The sequence below is a fragment of the Patiria miniata genome, unplaced genomic scaffold (genome assembly GCF_015706575.1).
Source record: "Patiria miniata isolate m_02_andy unplaced genomic scaffold, ASM1570657v1 HiC_scaffold_5, whole genome shotgun sequence".
Taxonomy (NCBI): Eukaryota; Metazoa; Echinodermata; class Asteroidea; order Valvatida; family Asterinidae; genus Patiria; species Patiria miniata.
Genome location: NW_024037072.1, coordinates 4257605 through 4276216, shown reverse-complemented (window position 1 = coordinate 4276216; position 18612 = coordinate 4257605). Strand labels below are relative to the sequence as shown.

The window sequence follows — 18612 nt, the reverse complement described above, 5'->3', positions numbered from 1 at the left end:
TTTTGAAGTTTTAAATGGAATATACAACTAAAGGGTCCTGTAAAATTATGGCACCTGGTGTGAAGACATTTTTAATAAAAGTGGTGTTTTTGTATAAATTTAAAAACCTAACTATTTTTCAACTACTGCTCCGAATTTACCTGTTTTTCAGTCCAAATTTTGTTTGCTATCGGTTACATGTTCATGAACAGGTGCAGGCTAGCTAGACTGGTTCCCTTACCTTACAATTTTCTGGCATCTATAAATGTGTCCATTTCATTTTTAGCGGAGTCAGGGAACCAGACTACTTGAACATTTGTGTTTTTCTTGGTTTTTCCAGCATTTTCGAACACAAAACCTCAAACATGTCAGTGTAAACAATATTATTTTGATTTATTATACTAACCCCTCAAATAGTTCATTTTTGAAAATTACAGCAAAAGCCAATGATGTACATTCCCTTTAAGTACAAACCGTGAGAACATATTGACATGCTTTTTTTTTGTAAATTTTATTGAAAATTGCACATTTTAAAATATTTAAAATTTTCAATGATTTCCAGACAACTGAGGGCACTGTTGCTGCGATTGAGGAAAGCACTGGTCAGTTTAGGGGTGTTGTGCTCAAATTGTGCCAGAATTCTGACAAACTTTTTTGGTTTTTGGTTGTTGTTTTTTTTATTTCAAACCATCTTTAATGAGGGCAACCCATCCAGCAGAAGCTGATCATTTGGGGCCCTCACATTACATAAAAATGCATCAAGACAAAGATATAAACAAAGACAAGACCTGGACACAATTTAAGTAATGGCATTTGGCCAGAGACCCACATGTTTCCTTTTCATCATGTGGTGCTTTGCCAGTCTCTGATCTGGCAACACTGTTGGCCATATCTCAAATGCACAATGTGAGGGGTGCCCAGTGGTTCCCTACTTTTTCTCCTGCCTTGCAGTGATGGGTGACATTCCAAAACTAAATTGAGCCTTTTCTCAAAAGGAGGCAGTAAAACATGTGATGAAGAATAACCAGGAGATACAACACACTCCTGCGGCTTGCAACTTAATATCGACTTATTTTCCAAGTCATCACAAACGGGTGCAAACACAACACTGGGCTCTAAAACTGGCCTTTCATCAACAACCTCATGGTGATCAAGGACTTCCACAATACCATCAACAGGTTTTATCACCAACTGGGACACCATTATCAGAAGACAAACTTTCCAGGTTTTTGACCTGTTTTGAGTCTTCAACAAACTTGAGTAAAATAGCAGCATTCTCATTGAGTGCTGTCTCTATTGACTTAGCTACACTTAGCTTAGAAATGGAATCAACAGATTCACAAGGCTGTTCATTAAGTGAGTGGACCTCATCATGACCATCCTCAAAAAAATATGAAAACACATTGACAATAGTTTGTGCTAAAAACTGATGTGACTTAACACTGGCAAATGTATACATTGAGGTTTCTGCCTGGAATGACACAAAAGTGCATTTTGCATCAAAAGACATTTTTTAATTACAATGCTCGGACACTTTTAATATTTTACAAGATACAGTGTCAAAAGAAATGGATTTGCTTGAATGTGTAACGTCAGTTGAACAGCAGTCCTATACGGTTACACTGGGTTTGCTACCCCCTTGCAAGTTACAGTAAATTGTAGGTAACAATGACGTCGTGCATGAACAGTGGTGTAAATACAGAACCCATAACACCATGTGAAATTGTGACTTCTACAAAACTTATACAGCAGTTTCCTTAATGCCCCATTGCAAGCAAAATTGATGCGACCCTGGTTCCCCAAAGAAGTTTGACCCTTAATACACCACTGTATATGCAGAGTGGAGGATTTGGTGAGGTATGTCCAAGGGAGCTAGGGCCCAAAATAAAAGTCTCTGCTTTTATGGTATGCGCATGCGTCGCCGTAGCCATGCGCGTTGGCAAAATTAAAAGGTATTTTTTCAATGAAAGATGATGTCTCAAAACCGCCAAACTCACTGGTTTGACTGGAATTCTGCTGCTGCACAATTTTAACGTGTTTATAGATGGGGTTACAATCGAGTATAAGCTTTATGTGGCCTCTCTGGGCTCCCATACATTTTGCACTAAATTTAGTCGGGCACCATTTGCAGTCATCAGCCGACATTTGAAGGGAAAAAAAGTGAACAAAAAAAAAAAAGCCACGTCGCCGCACCAATTTTGGGGCAAGCACCATACCAGAAACCGAAGACTTTATTTTTTGGCCTAGAGTAAAGACATGTAAGAAAATGAACACAAAGACAGTTGTTTTTAATAATAATAATAAACCAGACTTAAGGGCATCAAAGCGACTTACAAACCTCATTAAAACAAATACCAATACTTCAAATACCTTTTACAAAAATTACAGAGTAGCCAATAAAACAACAGCCATGGGTGTGAGTGACCAATGATAAAAAAAAAGAAGCCAGAAACAGCTGAAAAAAGGCGTAAAAACAGCTGAACGTTGGAAATCTCCGATACTTTTGTTCACAGCAAGTGAGGGAAAAAATCTGAAATTCAAAACAAACAAAAACTGAAATCAGCTTTTCAGGTAAGATTTCACACCCCTGAACAGCATATGTTCAAAGTCATACAAACCCACAGACAGGATATACATGTACAGTAATAAGAAAAGTAAACAATGCGTTCAAAAACTATTATATATTTAAATTTCATAAAACTTTTTAACCCCTTAAGGACGGGGTGTAATGAGATGAGGGCATGCCTCCATACATGGAGCAAGCACAGCCTTTGTGTGGTAGTATAGTGGGACTGCACAAAAGCAGCAGCTGTAGAACTACCCACTAGCTGTGTGCCGCGGCATACCACAGCTGGCAACTGCATTGCAGTGAGGATTAGCAGCTGCGGCCATAACCGCTCCCCGTCTTTGAGGGGTTAATATTGTAATGATCGGATAAAACGGATTAAATAAAAAGCACACTTGAGATGTTTCAGCTAGCTAAGAATAGTGTATTGAGTCTAAACAAGATGGCTGCCTACATGGACTACAAACTCACATGGTTATGTGCTCTAGACAATAGAGGGCGCTATGCATAATTATAAGTGGCACGGTTAAATCATAAATGCACACATTCATTACATCTCCCCTTTTTTTTAAGCCAAACACTTATCCACTTGATAAAGGAGATGAACTAAAGCTGGTACAGAGTACAACTTTAAAACAAGTTCTTAATACTCGACATTTTAACTAAACTTCCAACTGTCCACTTTTTGTTTGTTTTAGAACAGGTTTTTTTTTTTAACTGTTAACTGTTATGTGCTCCAGACAATAGAGGGCGCTATGCATAATCATAAGTGGCACGGTTAAATCATGAATGCACACATTCATTACAAATATAGACAATGCGCAGACAATTTTCTAGCCATAAACCCAAGCTGAAATAATTATTGAAACCGATCGAGGCATCCCTGCAATTTTTTCTTCAAATAATGCATGGTTCATGGAGACGTGTCTACGGATGTTCACATGACTTGGTTGTGGCAAAAACTTTACCGCTAGTCTCACAAACAAATGGTTTCTCACCAGTGTGAACCTTCTTGTGTGTGTGTAGACTACTCTGCTGACTGAAAGCTTTACCGCAGGTCACACAAACGAATGGTTTCTCACCAGTGTGAACCCTCTTGTGTGTGTGTAGGCTACCCTGCTGACTGAAAGCTTTACCGCAGGTCACACAAACGAATGGTTTCTCACCAGTGTGAACCTTCCTGTGTGTCTGTAGACCAGCATGCTGAGTAAAAGCTTTACCACAGGTCCCACAAACGAATGGTTTCTCACCAGTGTGAACCCTCTCATGTGCTTGTAGATTATTTTTGCAAGTAAAAGCTTTACCGCAGGTCACACAAACGAATGGTTTCTCACCAGTGTGAACCTTCCTGTGTGTCTGTAGACTAGCATGCTGAGTAAAAGCTTTACCACAGGTCCCACAAACGAATGGTTTCTCACCAGTGTGAACCCTCTCATGTGCTTGTAGATTATTTTTCCAAGTAAAAGCTTTACCGCAGGTCACACAAACGAATGGTTTCTCACCAGTGTGAACCTTCTTGTGTGTGTGTAGGCTACCCTGCTGACTGGAAGCTTTACCGCAGGTCACACAAACGAATGGTTTCTCAACAGTGTGAACCCTCTCATGTGTTTGTAGATCACTCTTCCAAGTAAAAGCTTTACCGCAGGCCACACAAACGAATGGTTTCTCACCAGTGTGAACCTTCTTGTGTGTCTGTAGACTAGCATTCTGAGTAAAAGCTTTACCGCAGGTCCCACAAACGAATGGTTTCTCACCAGTGTGAACCCTCTCATGTGCTTTTAGATTAGTTTTCCAAGTAAAAGCTTTACCGCAGGTCACACAAACGAATGGTTTCTCACCAGTGTGAACCTTCGTGTGTGTCTGTAGACTAGCATGCTGAGTAAAAGCTTTACCGCAGGTCACACAAACGAATGGTTTCTCACCAGTGTGAACCCTCTCATGTGCTTGTAGATTATTTTTCCAAGTAAAAGCTTTACCGCAGGTCACACAAACGAATCGTTTTTCACCAGTGTGAACCTTCTCATGTGTCTGTAGACTAGCACGCTGAGTAAAAGCTTTACCGCAGATTCCACAAACGAATGGTTTCTCACCAGTGTGAACCCAATCATGCGTTTGTAGATCATTCTTCCCAGTAAAAGCTTTACCGCAGGTCACACAAACGAATGGTTTCTCACCAGTGTGAACCTTCCTGTGTGTCAGTAGACTAGTATGCTGAGTAAAAGCTTTACCGCAGGTCACACAAACGAATGGTTTCTCACCAGTGTGAACCCTCTCATGTGCTTGAAGATCATTTTTCCCAGTAAAAGCTTTACCGCAGGTCACACAAACGAATGGTGTTTCACAAGTGTGAACCGTCTCATGTGCTTGTAGATTATTTTTCTGAGCAAAAGCTTTACCGCAGGTCACACAAACGAATGGTTTCTCACCAGTGTGAACCCCCTCATGTTGTTGAAGATCATTTTTCCCAGTAAAAGCTTTACCACAGATTGCACAAACAAAGGGTTTCTCATTAGTGTGTATCCGTTCGTGTTGGTGTACTTCACGTAGCCGGGTAAAGGCTTTGCCACAGATCCTGCAAACGAATGGTTTCTCATCCATGTGTACCTTGTGATGTGATCGCAGAGCACTTTGCCAAGTAAAGGCTTTACCGAAGGTCACACAAACGAAAGGTTTCTCACCAGTGTGACCCCTCTCGAGTTGGCGAAGACCACTTTGCAGCATAAATTCTTTACCACAGGTTGCACAAACAAAGGGTTTCACATTGGTGTGTATCTTTTCATGTCGATGTACTTCACTTCGCCGGGCAAATAAAACGCTTTACCACAGGTCTTACAAACGAATGGTTTCTCACCAGTGTCAGTCGTTTCATGTACTCGTAGATTATATTGCCAAGTAAAGGCTTTACCACAGGTTACACAAACGAATGGTTTCTCTGGCATCATTGGCATCATTTCATGTGCATGTAGTTTACCTCTCCGGGGGAAAGCCTTTACCACAGAATACATAGCGAATGGTTTCTCACTACTGTGAATCATGTCATGTTTTTTACCACCACATTCTGTTAAAAAGGCTTTGCCAAGGTCACACAAACACATAGTTTCTCGCCCGTGTGTGTCCTTTCATGGGCAAGTAGAACATAACTACGGAAGCGTATTTAGGACATGGCAAACAAAAATTGACGCACTCTATTTCGCCCGGGCGGATTACTATTTCGCCCTGGCCGATTACTATTTCGCCCGGGCGGATTACTATTTCGCCCGGGCGGATTACATTTTGAGCTGTTTTCGAGCTTAAAACAGCTCAATTAACCCAATTTGGAATTAATATGAATTTGCTGGTATTTTAGGAACATTTTGGGGCGCTTAATATTTTTTTTTTACTTTTGTTGGGTAATTGGGCTGATAATCTCACTTTTTCAAGTTTGGGGATTATTTGGACAATACAATTTTATATTCCGCAACTTTTCTTCAAAACGGTTAATATCATAAACTTGAAACTTGGATTGAACATCCTGACAAAGAGTAGTACATATTACCGTGACGTCATCAGGTATTACAATAATAGGTTTTACGTGATTTTTGTTCATTTATAAATCATGAACTGTATAAACGGGGAAAAATCATATTAAAGTTGGTATATACGTGCTTTTCCCAAAGTTCGATTTTCTTTTCCGAACGAAATTTAAAGGAATGTAATGCCCTATAACAAATAAATGTGGTTGTTTGCTTTTTCAGGCTTTATACACCGTTTAAAAAAGTGTTTTTTAAATGGCGCGCTCCAGTTCAGAAATTGTGCACACTGTTCAGAACAAATTAGGAGCATCTCACTCTTAATTCAAAAGTTCAATTATTATTTTAATTGTTTAATTGTCGTGGGCCGATGTGATGTCGTGCGAAGTCTCATTGGGAAGCTCATAACAAATTTAATGCTAGACAATTATCAATTCAATTTGAAAAGCTATCGTACACGATGCCACACCCCGAAAGTACCCACTTTAATGCTAATATGTAATAACTTAAGTTACCCGTAATGTTTATAGGTGTTTTCGATCTGTAATGAAGATCCCGCCGAGATGTAATAAGTAAAACATTTGCTACTATTTAGGGACGAAATATGATTTTTTGTTGGTTTTTTAATGATCATTTTGGAGAGCTCAATATTGTTAGAGAGGTTTGTTGCGTGATCGGGCTGTTAATATCAATTTTGGAGGCTGATTTGCACAATCTTTTCCTCCGCAACCAAAATGGTTCATATTATGAACTTGAAAATTGGACTGAATCTCAATCCTGAGTCATGTTACCGTATATATATTACCGTGCCGTTATTGTGACGTCATCAGGTATTGCCGAATGATGTTCTTTATAAACGTGACTTTCGTTCATTTATAAGTTACGAATTTAATTTTAAAAAATCATAATGCCTTGTTATCTGAAAGGCTATAGACATTAATAAATATATCACATTCTCAAGGCAAAGTCGCTTGACCTCTCTTTTCTGAGTAGGCACCGGGACATCAATTTTAACGTCAAATATAGACACAATCCTTGAAATAGGTCGAAGATGAAACCTGGTATGACAATATACCCTTTTCAGAAGAAGCGGACAAATTGGGTGACGTCATCAGTGCAAGCGATTTAATGTTAGAGGGTGAAAAATACTCTGAACCCAGTTGCAATATACCGCGTACATTTGTTATTTTGGGTGATGACGTCATAATCTAGCAGCACCTCAATAAATTGTTTAAAATGTGTCTTTTATTAAAAAAAAAAAAAAAGTCATTTGATAAAATGCAAATTGTCAATATCGATTTTTTTTTAGACAACCACAGAATTCTAAGCGACCCGACCGGAAATCGCCCGACCGGAAATTATGATAAACATTTTTGAAAACGATGTCTTAAACTTGCATTTTTAAAATAATAAACCTCTGAATTTGCGCATTGGTGAGCTCAATGATACAGGAAGTTATGTGTAATTTCTACATTAGTCACTGCAATATTTGATTTTTTTTCTCGTTCTTTTCAACATACATTTTTTTCCCGAATATGTATAGACAAATCCGGCGGCAGCCATTTTCTGCGGTGGCTCGCGCGTGTCACGCTCAGGAAGAGGCTTCATGTGGTTTTTTTTACATAAAATTAATTATTCGCATTTGATCCGCAGAAATGAGTGCCTGATTGCAATGCTCGTGTATAGCAAAATCAAACGTAAAATTTCGAGTTCCCTTCAAAAGTCGATCAGATAAGAGAGCATTAAAGTTGGTACTTCTGGGTTGTGGCACCTTGTAAAATATTTTTATTTTCAAATTGAATTGATAATTGTCTAGCATTACATTAGTTATGAACTTTCCAATGAGACATCGCACGACATCAAAAATCGGCCCACGACAAGTAAACAATTAATTACATTGAACTTTGGAATTAAGAGTGGGACGCTCCTAATTCGTTCTGGACAGTGTGCACAATTTCTGAAATGGAGTGCGCCATTTAAAAACACTTTTAAAATTGGTATAAATACCTGAAAAAGCAAACAAGCACATTTATTGGTTAAAGGGCATTATATTCCTATACAATCTCGTTCGGAAAAGAAAACCGAACTTTGGAAAAAGCACGTATATACCAACTTTAACATGATTTTTTCCTTTTAGTACATGATTTATAAATGAACGAAAATCACGTAAAAATCTATAATTGTAATACCTGATGACGTCACAATGACGTCACGGTAATATGTACCACTCTTTGTCGGGATGCTCAGTCCAGGATTCAAGTTTATGAACCGTTATAAAGAAAAGTTGCAGAGAATAATACTATTGTCTAATCATCCCCCCAACTTAAAAAAAAGTGAAATTAACAGACCGATTACCCAACAAAAGTATTTTAAAATACTAAGCGGTCCAAAATGTTCCTAAAATACTAGCAGATTCATATAAATTCCAAAATTGGGTTAATTTGAGCTGTATTGAGCTCAAAAACTGCTCAATATGTAATCCGCCCGGGCGAAATAGTAATCCGCCCGGGCGAAAATAGTAATCCGCCCGGGCGAAATACTTATCCGCCCGGGCAAAATAGTAATCCGTCCGGGCGAAATAGTAATCCGCCCGGGCGAAATAGTAATTCGCCCGGGCGAATTAGTAATCCGCCCGGGCGAAATAGTAATCCGCCTGGGCGAAATAGTAATCCGCCCGGGCGATACAGAGGGCCGGAAATTCTTTTTTGTTCATGTCCTAAATACACTTCCGTACATAACACCACGCACTGCCGTTCTTTTCAATTGTTTACGTCATGTTTGAGCTAAAGCGCGCCAACAATGCATTGTAGGGCGATACCATTGTCCAGTATGGGTGAATAACACTGCATACCATGTTTTCGTATGTACACGGGCACGTTCATGTTACGTTGCAGTCGACTGAGCGACCATTGTATAATGTAGGCGGCACGTATGTTTCAGCCGCTCATTTAGTATTTGCGCATGCGCACTTAACCTATTAAATCCCATAATGAGCAAACATGGCTGCCCGCTGTCGCAGTTCGTCCCTCTGAAGTATCGGTCAGCATCTTTCTCGAGTTAGTTTGTTAAATTTTTCTTTCCACACCGATAAGAATTTTAGACCCTTAAAGTAACTTTTGCGAACATTTTTGTAAAAAAAGAAATCATTAGGATGACATTTTTTTTGTCTGTCCATGTAGTGTACCAGCTGGTACGGGGATCACAAACTTCGAAACGGGCTACAGTTTACGGGGTAAAATTTCAGATTTGCCGAGTTACTGCAAACTTGTCTTTTCACACAAATGATAGGGATGCAACGAACAGTGTGATTATTAAATATCATGTAAGTCGGAAACCGTTGGATCGGGAAAGCTGAGGTTTTATTTGGTGTCTGTTTACGTTGAATTTTATACACATGTACATGTACACATGTACATAGCCTGTGCACTATCATTATCAAACTTTCAAATTAAGTATCACAATGCTCACACAGCCACACCCATTATTATCAATTGCCAATACTCTTTTATTAACGTCCCATGCTTGATGTATGTGTACTACTATTGTTTTCTCCATGATACAGTACTAATACTAGTAGTAGTACATCGTGTATTTAATAAGAAAACTGAGTTATACAGGGCATGAATACCAGTAATAAGAATAAATTAAAAAAAAAATAAAATAAAATAATTTAGTTTTGGGCTGGGGAGTAAGAAGTGTACTGTAAAGTCACCCAATGTTCAACGTGTTCAAGAAAAAGAACGAAACTAAATGTAGGCCTATAAGTAAGTTTGTTAGGATTATTCCCTAAATTCGTGTCCAATAGTCTACAACTATTTATTTCCTCAACAACGAAAGAAACACACTAAACACAATAAGCTTTTCCTTCAGTATATCTGTTCTATTTACAAACAATTTACACTTATTTACAACTGTGGTAGGCCGGTATTTCTTCACTTGTTACATTAATTCACATTCTAGATCATATTATGTCCTTCGTGTTTCCTTTTAAATGAATAGCAATTAATCTTTAAACAAACTTCCACTCTGCAGTTACTTTAAATTATGTTACTCTATACAAGGGTCTTTAAATGGGAGGAGCAGGCGTTTTAAGGATATCAAGCCCACGGTACTGTCTTGAATCGTCTGATGCCGGTTGATCGTTGGATACACCGCATCCTGTTTACTATTTGAATGAGGTTGGAAATAAGGTAAGCCCTGGGGACGAGGTTGGTAAGGGACTTATTGAGTTAGAGTCAAACGTCCGATTCCTGAAGACTTGGTCATCTCCACATAACGTTTTGTCCTATCCCAGGAAATTGATTAATTTTCCATTTTGAGAGCTTGTACTGTATTCATTCGAAAAACAAAGAAAACTAATTGCGCGAAAATACAAAAATAATTAATTAATCATAAAAAAAAATCAATTACAACTAATCAGATCTGTTAAAATGTTTTGAAAGATAGAAAATATGCAGCCTGCTTCACCTTATGTGAAATATAATCAATGCAAATAAATAAAGACTTGGCCCGACGACGTGACACCGAACGCCTAACTTGACAGTTAAATTAAGTAGGACCTAACCCAGCAAGTTCCGTATAAACCTTTCTGCGCTTGGTTGGCAAACTGCATTTTTGCCAAACACGGCCTGCAAAACTATGGAAGGTCCAACAAAGCTACAAAATAATTCCTTAATATGCCTTTTTACTATGTGTTGATGGCGTTATGAGGACTTTTTTGGAAAAAAAATATGTTGCCAACCATGGCTTTAATTCATGCGCTTACGGCAGCCCATACAAAATGGCGCCAGTGTACGTTTACAAACAAAAGAAAGGCCTATATCACCGATAGCACTAGGATAAGTAATCATGATGTGTCCCTGTCTGATTAGAAGAATTAATAATGGTCCGTCACGGTGATAGCGGTTCGTTGTGATAACGCCCTCTCGCGCGCGGCGGCGGCGCAGGTTATCGCGAACATTGAATCCCATGAACTTGTTGATAAAATTAACCACAAAAGGATGTCAAAAATAGTTTTCTATTCATTTTAAGAGGAGTAGAAAGTTACACAAAATGTGTTCCTATAAGAAAACTTCATCGCATGTGCCCTAATAAGAACAATAATGTTATACTGCCAGTTACTCACGTTATACCTCGCGACATGTCACAAATTAGTATTTTATTTTCTAGATATTGTGAACCAACTAGGAGGGCGCTATTTAGTTTGGGTAAACTGTTGTATTTAGCGAAATTTACCCAAACTAAACTGCGCTTCTATGGTGTTCACCATATCCATAAAACATAGCAGGATGCTTTAGTATCAGAGTTTTTAAAGCAGCCTCAGCCTCAACTCCATGGGCGTGTGCGCGTTCCTTCACTAACCCCTGGCCGTGAGGAATATAGGCCATGGGCCAAAATCTGTATTAGGTCTAGAAGTTGAGATTCGTCTTAACTTTCCGATGCCAACTTGCAATAAGGTCAACTTTGCTAATTCGATAGTGCTGAATCTGAATCTGGTTGTTCACATTGGCCGAAATTGCACAATTAACCTTATGACGACATTTTTTTCCTAATTTTTGTAGCCCATTTTTGTCAAAAATAGTATGTTATGTCATAACTTCTATGTTTTAAGTTAAAATGCTTTCAAATTTGACAGGACAGATAAAAAGGAAGTCGACATGAAAAATATAAGACATTATTTAACGAGCGACACGGTGCTTAAAGTTTTTCGCAAAATTTCAAACATGAGCATGATGAGATTTCGACGTGGTGCTAAAAGGATTTATATTAAATGTACGTACCTATGTATGTCGTCCCTTTACAAAAATAAAACAATCACAAGTAAATCGCAAGTCATTCAGTTTCAAGTCAATAAGTGACACACTATTTTTTTCTCCATTTATTTACCATTTAATCTGGGCTTCCCGAATCCTGATCGAACATTTAAATGTGCCACTATTTGACACATTTTAAATTACACAAATCCAGGGGTTAAGATCGCGCACGGCATGATGGGAAACAAGATGTCGCAGCGAAACCGTACCCATGGGAACGAGGTTGGGCTTTTTAGCATTTCTTTTCCATCGTGTTAGCTGGAGAATTGTGCATCTATCTATAGAGGTAGTTTTAATAGTGGGATTTATGGATGTAACGAATTTGAAGAAAATAATGTCATTTCAAAGCCCATTGAATGACTTGTAATTTCCGCTAATTTCTGTTACTTTATGATAACATGTTGCACAGCGCCACCTTGAGGTGGGTTCGCGGAAGTTCCTGGAGAGGTTCGCTCGTACCCACCGCCCTGCAAACAGGGCACTGGGAAGGGCTGATTGGCTTCACAGAATCTTGTGAAGGAAGTGGCCTATGACCTATGTATAAAGCATAGCTGCAGCTGTTCAAGACCGCAGTTAGACAATGCGCGCAAATGCTATCCGAAAACTTCCCATAGAAGTGCATGCACACATTCCATACCGGATGTGATTTCTTTTTCATTGCGGACTGTGTGGACACAATGTCATTTTGAGCGTCGCATAAAGCAATCATAGACCCTTCGTAAATTCGAAACGGATCCTGAGCAAGTGACGGGAATCGTACATTTACAACACCGATACATTGTACAGATTTCCTACATTAAAACGCTTTTCAACGAAAACAAAAGCATTTATGAATTGGAATGAAAGAGTAATGAATCAGTCTTAACGGCCGTTTCAAACCTTGCTCAATGCTGGGTCGTGGTCGTAATGACTTGCAGGTCACAGGTCACGCAAAATCTATCCAATCAGAGCGTGAATTCATCAGCCCTTCCCAGCGTCCTGTTTGCAGGGCGGGGGAGGGGTGTACGAGCGAAATTGATAGGTTTTGGGCACTGGTCTCAATGGTGCCGGGGATAGAGGATAGATTTCAAGAAGGAATTCTTTGCGTGGTACAGCTTACTGGAAACCATTGTTCACGTGTAGTTTTAGTTTAATGTTTTTCTTCGTAATCAGAAACAAGGGTGTTTTTTTTAATAAATCGAATGAATCTAGATTACTAGGCCTATAAGACTTATGAGAACAAAAATCGCGCAGTGAATTACGTTTGACGCCTAACTCTTGGTATTGTACATGTCTATATTGGCCTGTACGCAGAAGTAGCATTTATCCTTTAAAGCCGGATAATGATTTCAAATCATGCAGGCGCGGATCCAGGGGTGGGCCGCGGGGGCACGTGCCCCCCGTCAAATTAAGTCCACAAAAAAAAATGAATAAAACAGGGGGAAAAGATGGGGGAGGTGAGAGAAATGGAGGGAAGGAGGAGGGCAACCTTCTAACAAAAATACCGGTGCCGATATTAAACATCAGCGGCCAGCAAACATTGTGTACTGGCCGTATGACACAGGGAACTCGAGAAGCTTCGAAATAAACCGCAATCCCGGCCACCGTACGTACTCCATACGTAACCCCGCATAGTATATCGGTTTATGAAATGCGATTCATTATGAGCGTACGTACCCTTACGACAACACGCACGTGTGACAGCCGATGTGCTGTGTTTAGCGCGATGAGCGCGACATACACATCGTACGCTGCTCTTTGTACCACACTATTGGTCAAGGGTACGGTTTTCGTACGATCACTTTGCCAGCATTTCTTCGGCGCTTTTAAGGAGTCCAAAACATGTCCGTTTCCGTAGAAAATTTCCATAGAAAATCTTATCTTATTGATAAAATCAAAATTTAAACTTGATACAAAACATTAGAAAGCATCCTTGCAAAAGTTTACAAACTAAGTCTATACAATTCCCTTTCAAAAATAAAATGCACGAAAACAATTATGCAGACGAAAATGGTTATCAAGTGAAAAACAGAAGAAACTTAAACGGCTTGTATTAAACCAATGAAAATAATCCTTATCTAACTTAAAACATTTTGCTAAAATAACTCAGGGAAAGAGGGGCCAGGAATCGCCTCAGATTGCACCACAGAGCATCTAATTATCAAAAAAAAAATCCCGGGGCCCTTAAGCGGGCCCGGACCCCACGCCGCAAGACATTTGCGCTCCGCATTAGTAGTCCTCGGGGCAGATCTCCCTAGCCCTACGCATCCTTAAAACAGTTTACAAACTTAGCCTATCTAATTCCTTTTCCAAAATAAAATGCAAGAAGCTGATTATGCAGTCGAAAATACTTGGTTATCAAGTGAAGAACAGAAGAAAGTTAACTAGGCTTGTATTAAGAAATACATGAGTACATTTTAAACTAATGAACAAAAAATATTTTAAAAACACATGGTGTTACCGCAAACCGAAGCGATAACGAATTTTTTTTTAATAATCTTCACAACATTTTGCTGAAATTGGACCAGGAATCGCCTCAGATTGCTCCACAGAGCATCTATAGAATCAAAAATTTCCCGGGGACCTTCAGTGGGCCCCGAAAGGGCCCCACGCCGTAAGACACTGCTCCGCGTTCGCATTAGTCCTTGGAGCAAATGCCCCAGCGCATCGCCCATTGCAACAGTTTTCTAAGTCAATACAATTCCTTTTTTTAATACAGTGCTTGAAATTATGCAGACGAAAATACATGGTTTGCAACTTTGAAGTACACAGAAGCTTAAAATTTGTAAAAACAAGAGTATATATTTTTTTTAAAATCCTTATAAGCTTAACAACTTTTGCTCAATTAATTCAGGGGGAAAGGGGCCAGGAATCGCCTCAGCATGCACCACAGAGCATCTATAATCCAAAATTTCCCGGGGCCCTTAAGCGGGCCCCGGACCCCACGCCGTAAGGGCTTCGCGCTCGCAATAGTCTTCAGAGCAAATGCTCTAAAGGTGTGCCCCCCGTCTAAAGAAATCCTGGATCCGCGCCTGTCATGGGAGCACAAAAGCGCATCGAAATATCCGGGTTTGGTCTTGGACGAATCTAGACCCAATTTTACCTCGAAGTTCACGGCATTTGAGAGTAATCCAAGCCTGCTATAGTCCCTGTGAATTACTTCAGTCGTCCGGAAAGTGAGGAGCCAAGGGTGCGGTGAGACCAAAATGGACCTCCTCGTTAGGTTGTTGACGACAACTCCCTAAGCCACGGGATTAAAGTAATTTGTCAGACTTGTTAGGGTCGATATGACTGGAGTGGGTTGATCGCTTTTATCCCTGTTGCAAGTGCAGCCTTCCACGAATCATGAAAAGTTCAAGGCGAATTAAAAGCGCGGCCACTGCCATGGCCTTGGTATGCGAGATGAATGGTTGGTACATTATGGTCAGCATTCCGGAGATATTTGACGTGATGACTTGCAACAATCGTTGATTTTGTTTAAGCTGATTGTTACATTTTGGCTGGAGTTCGTAATTCTTTGTTTGTGGTCTTGTTTGTTGGTGCTTTGTTTGCTTGTTTTCGTTGCTGCTCCCATCATGCACGATGGAACGATTGGTATGTGAGTGATTGTTTGTCCGTTGGTTGATAGGGGTGTTTGTTTGTTTGTTTGTTTGTTTATTTGTTTGTTGACGGTTGGTTTATTTGTGCGTTGGTTGGTTGTTTGATGTGTTTGGTTGTTGGTTGGTTGGTCGGATGTTTGGCTTTTACTGTATAGGGGTGATTGATGGTTTGTTTGTTGGTTTGTTGGTTGGTTGGTTCGTAGGTAAGTTGATCAGTTGATGACGTGTTGGTTAATTTGTGGGTAAAATTAGGCCTATATCCATAAATATGGCCCAGTAATAATACTGATTCACGAATGGCAGTTTTAACGGAGAAACACCGTCGTGAAGGAAATCGCATCTTCATTAAATGCGGAACTTTAAAATATACATTCGTCTTTAATGTCATTTTTTGGGGGGGGGGGGTGGGGAATGAGGTGAAGGACAATGAACTCCCCGAGATGTTTCCTGCCTAAATGTTGTTTTTAATGAGTTGGAATTGAATTTACTGCTGATTACCTTGGGAAGGACGAGGGCACGAAGAATGTTAGCTACTCACAGCTGTTCCGTACAATCTCTGGGGGTAAAGCGGGGGGAAATCAAACGGCACAAACCAGATCACGGTCAGGATCGAGGAGTGATGCTTCTATTCCGAGATTGTGAGATTCCACTTCGATTTCTGAATGCAAACTTTAGGTTTTTATGTAAAGGTTTTCGTGGATGGTCCCGCTTTTTTCACCACGGGTACATATTCAACCAAAAATTGTTTTATACCGTGATTTTAAAGTTCAGCCATTTCTTTGTGTCTGCGGTAGTATTTGCTATACCTTTTCAGATCGAACATCTCTTTTTTTTTAATAACATCCAAAAGGAAATGTGTTCCAAAAAGGAATTTGATGAGGACAATGTTATTGCAATGTTATCAGTCTGGTAGAGCATAGCAGTATTTGCGGCCAATGCTCACATGAAAAAAAAATCGTTTCCCAACTGTTCATCACTTGGTGAAACATGTTGGTTATAACAATCCTAAGTTGACCTTTTCGGAGGAACTAGATTCGCTTTCCATAGACGATTCGTTCAATCTTCATCAACGGTACTTCCACGGTTCCATTTGATTGTCATTTCACGGATACAGGGGGCAACAAGGGTTCCGCAAGTCAAACAGTGAATGACGAATACCCAAGAACCCATGGGGTATAAGATGAGGTCAACCTGGGGTCACGGGCTCCAGGCATTACCAGCGACCAAAAACCCAAGGTGCATGACCAGAATGTCATCTGCTTCGTTTCTTTTCTGTACAGCTGGGGCATAAGGACCGATTACAGAGTAGGCCCACCCGGCCGATGTAGACCTGGCTTCGGTTGAACCAACCAAAAAAAATTAACCATCAAATCGAATCAAGTTCAACATTTGACAAACATTTAGCTGATGAGTTGAGCAGACGTTTACGTCGCTTCGAGCGGGAAAAAAGAAGTCTGTGTGTTATTAAGAACGGCGGTATTAAACTGGATTTGGGTGACTCATACGCCCGACCTGGAACTGGAACTGTAACTCGAACATTTTTTTTTATTTTGAAAAATCAGGGAAGTATCTCTTCGTAAAATTCGATTTTGAACGAAATAAATGTCTTATGGCATGCAACTTATGTTGTCATTACCTGTTCTGCTGTTCACACGAAAGAAAAATGTCTTTAAGATATTTTAATGTTACCGCAGTTCACGCTGCAAAAATATTGAAAACAAAATCCTAAGCTTTACTTCAAGGTTCGGAATTAAGGATGTGCCAAATGACACATCTTTTTAATTTTGAAATTCACCAGAAGGTAGACTTTACCTTACACATGGAAGCCGGGCCAGATACCGCTTTGAAGAGTCACTAAAGTGGAGTTACATTGTAACCCGTCACTTACGAAAGTTTGTATCAAATCCCCAATCCAACGCCAAAGTTAGCTCAAGGCTTGTCATCAACAATTGAACCAGCCATAATGGTTTTGCACATTTTGTGGCATCAAAATTTGAGCTTAAATTTTACCACCTCGCTTCACTACCTCTGTATTTTTTTTAGCACTGTTGTTGCTGGCCATGTTGGTTGAACAAAATGAAGCATTACAATTGTGTGTGCCACATTACAACAGTGCACGAACTTGTGCACAACTATAAACTAGAACAGCACTCAGAGAGCGCAAACCTACAAGGCTAAACAATTCCCGCCATTATTGTAAGTTCACCCAAAAGAAATACTCGCATATATGGTGAAGAATACTTAAAATATATCCTGGATCCAGACCCACATCCCGATCACTGCCAAAATCTAATCTACCAATCGATTGTACCATGGACCACCCCTAAAAAAGTGTTCATGCAAATCCGTCCATAACTTTTTGAGTTATCTTGTTAACAGACAGACCAATTACCAACCAACACCGATGAAAACATAACCTCCTATGTCACTCATGTCAGAACCCTAAACTGATATTAAACCACAAATACGCATTGGGACATTTTATCATAACAGCCATCACTTTGCTATTTGTAACATCTGACGTTATCGTTCATGTATCGTCCATTCGTTGTCTATCACATCACCCAGATTTTATAACCTCTATTTAGACTTGATATTAAACATTGTTCAGGTGATAACGAGTTAATAGTCATGCGTTGGCAAATAGAAGTTGAAATCATGTCAAGAGCAGGGCACATCCTGCATAGGCCTACGACTTGACATAAGCCAAACACCCGGGAACTCAAAGCTATGATGTAAAATGTGATTCCAATAATCCTTGATTGAAAACATTTTCTTTGGGTCAAAAATCATTGCCAAAACATCATTGCGCAGAAAAGTAAAACTTGTCAGTATGCGCACGTCTCTTGAGAATGCACAACGGTTGTCGCATCCCACAGGCTGGAATCATAAAAGCTGCGAAACATTGATGTCTTACGAAATAAAGTTTGATCTTCCGATTCCCAAATCGGTGGGGGAAACTCAAAAGAATTGAGGCCAAGCCCTGGATTGATTAGACAAGCGATTAGATAGCTATAGAGAAGGTTCCGGAGGGCGTGTCGCTACCCTTTTGATGAAGGAGTTACCAAAGTTAGATTTGCCCGATAACTTGTGGACGTTCACGTGGTACTTTTATTTTTTGGTACAGCCCCTTCGGCTTTTGCTCGGACGTTGAGGCATGTCGGAAC

The 18612-nt window shown here is 39.8% G+C and overlaps 1 protein-coding gene across 1 annotated transcript; it reads right to left on the bottom strand.

The window, feature by feature from the left end:
• Positions 1–3386: 3386 nt before the first annotated feature.
• Positions 3387–5143, bottom strand: LOC119740573 (gastrula zinc finger protein XlCGF26.1-like). Its single transcript, XM_038215919.1, has one exon. It carries the CDS (start codon positions 5141–5143, stop codon positions 3473–3475), a length of 1671 nt encoding a protein of 556 aa, XP_038071847.1. The 3' UTR covers positions 3387–3472.
• Positions 5144–18612: the final 13469 nt, after the last annotated feature.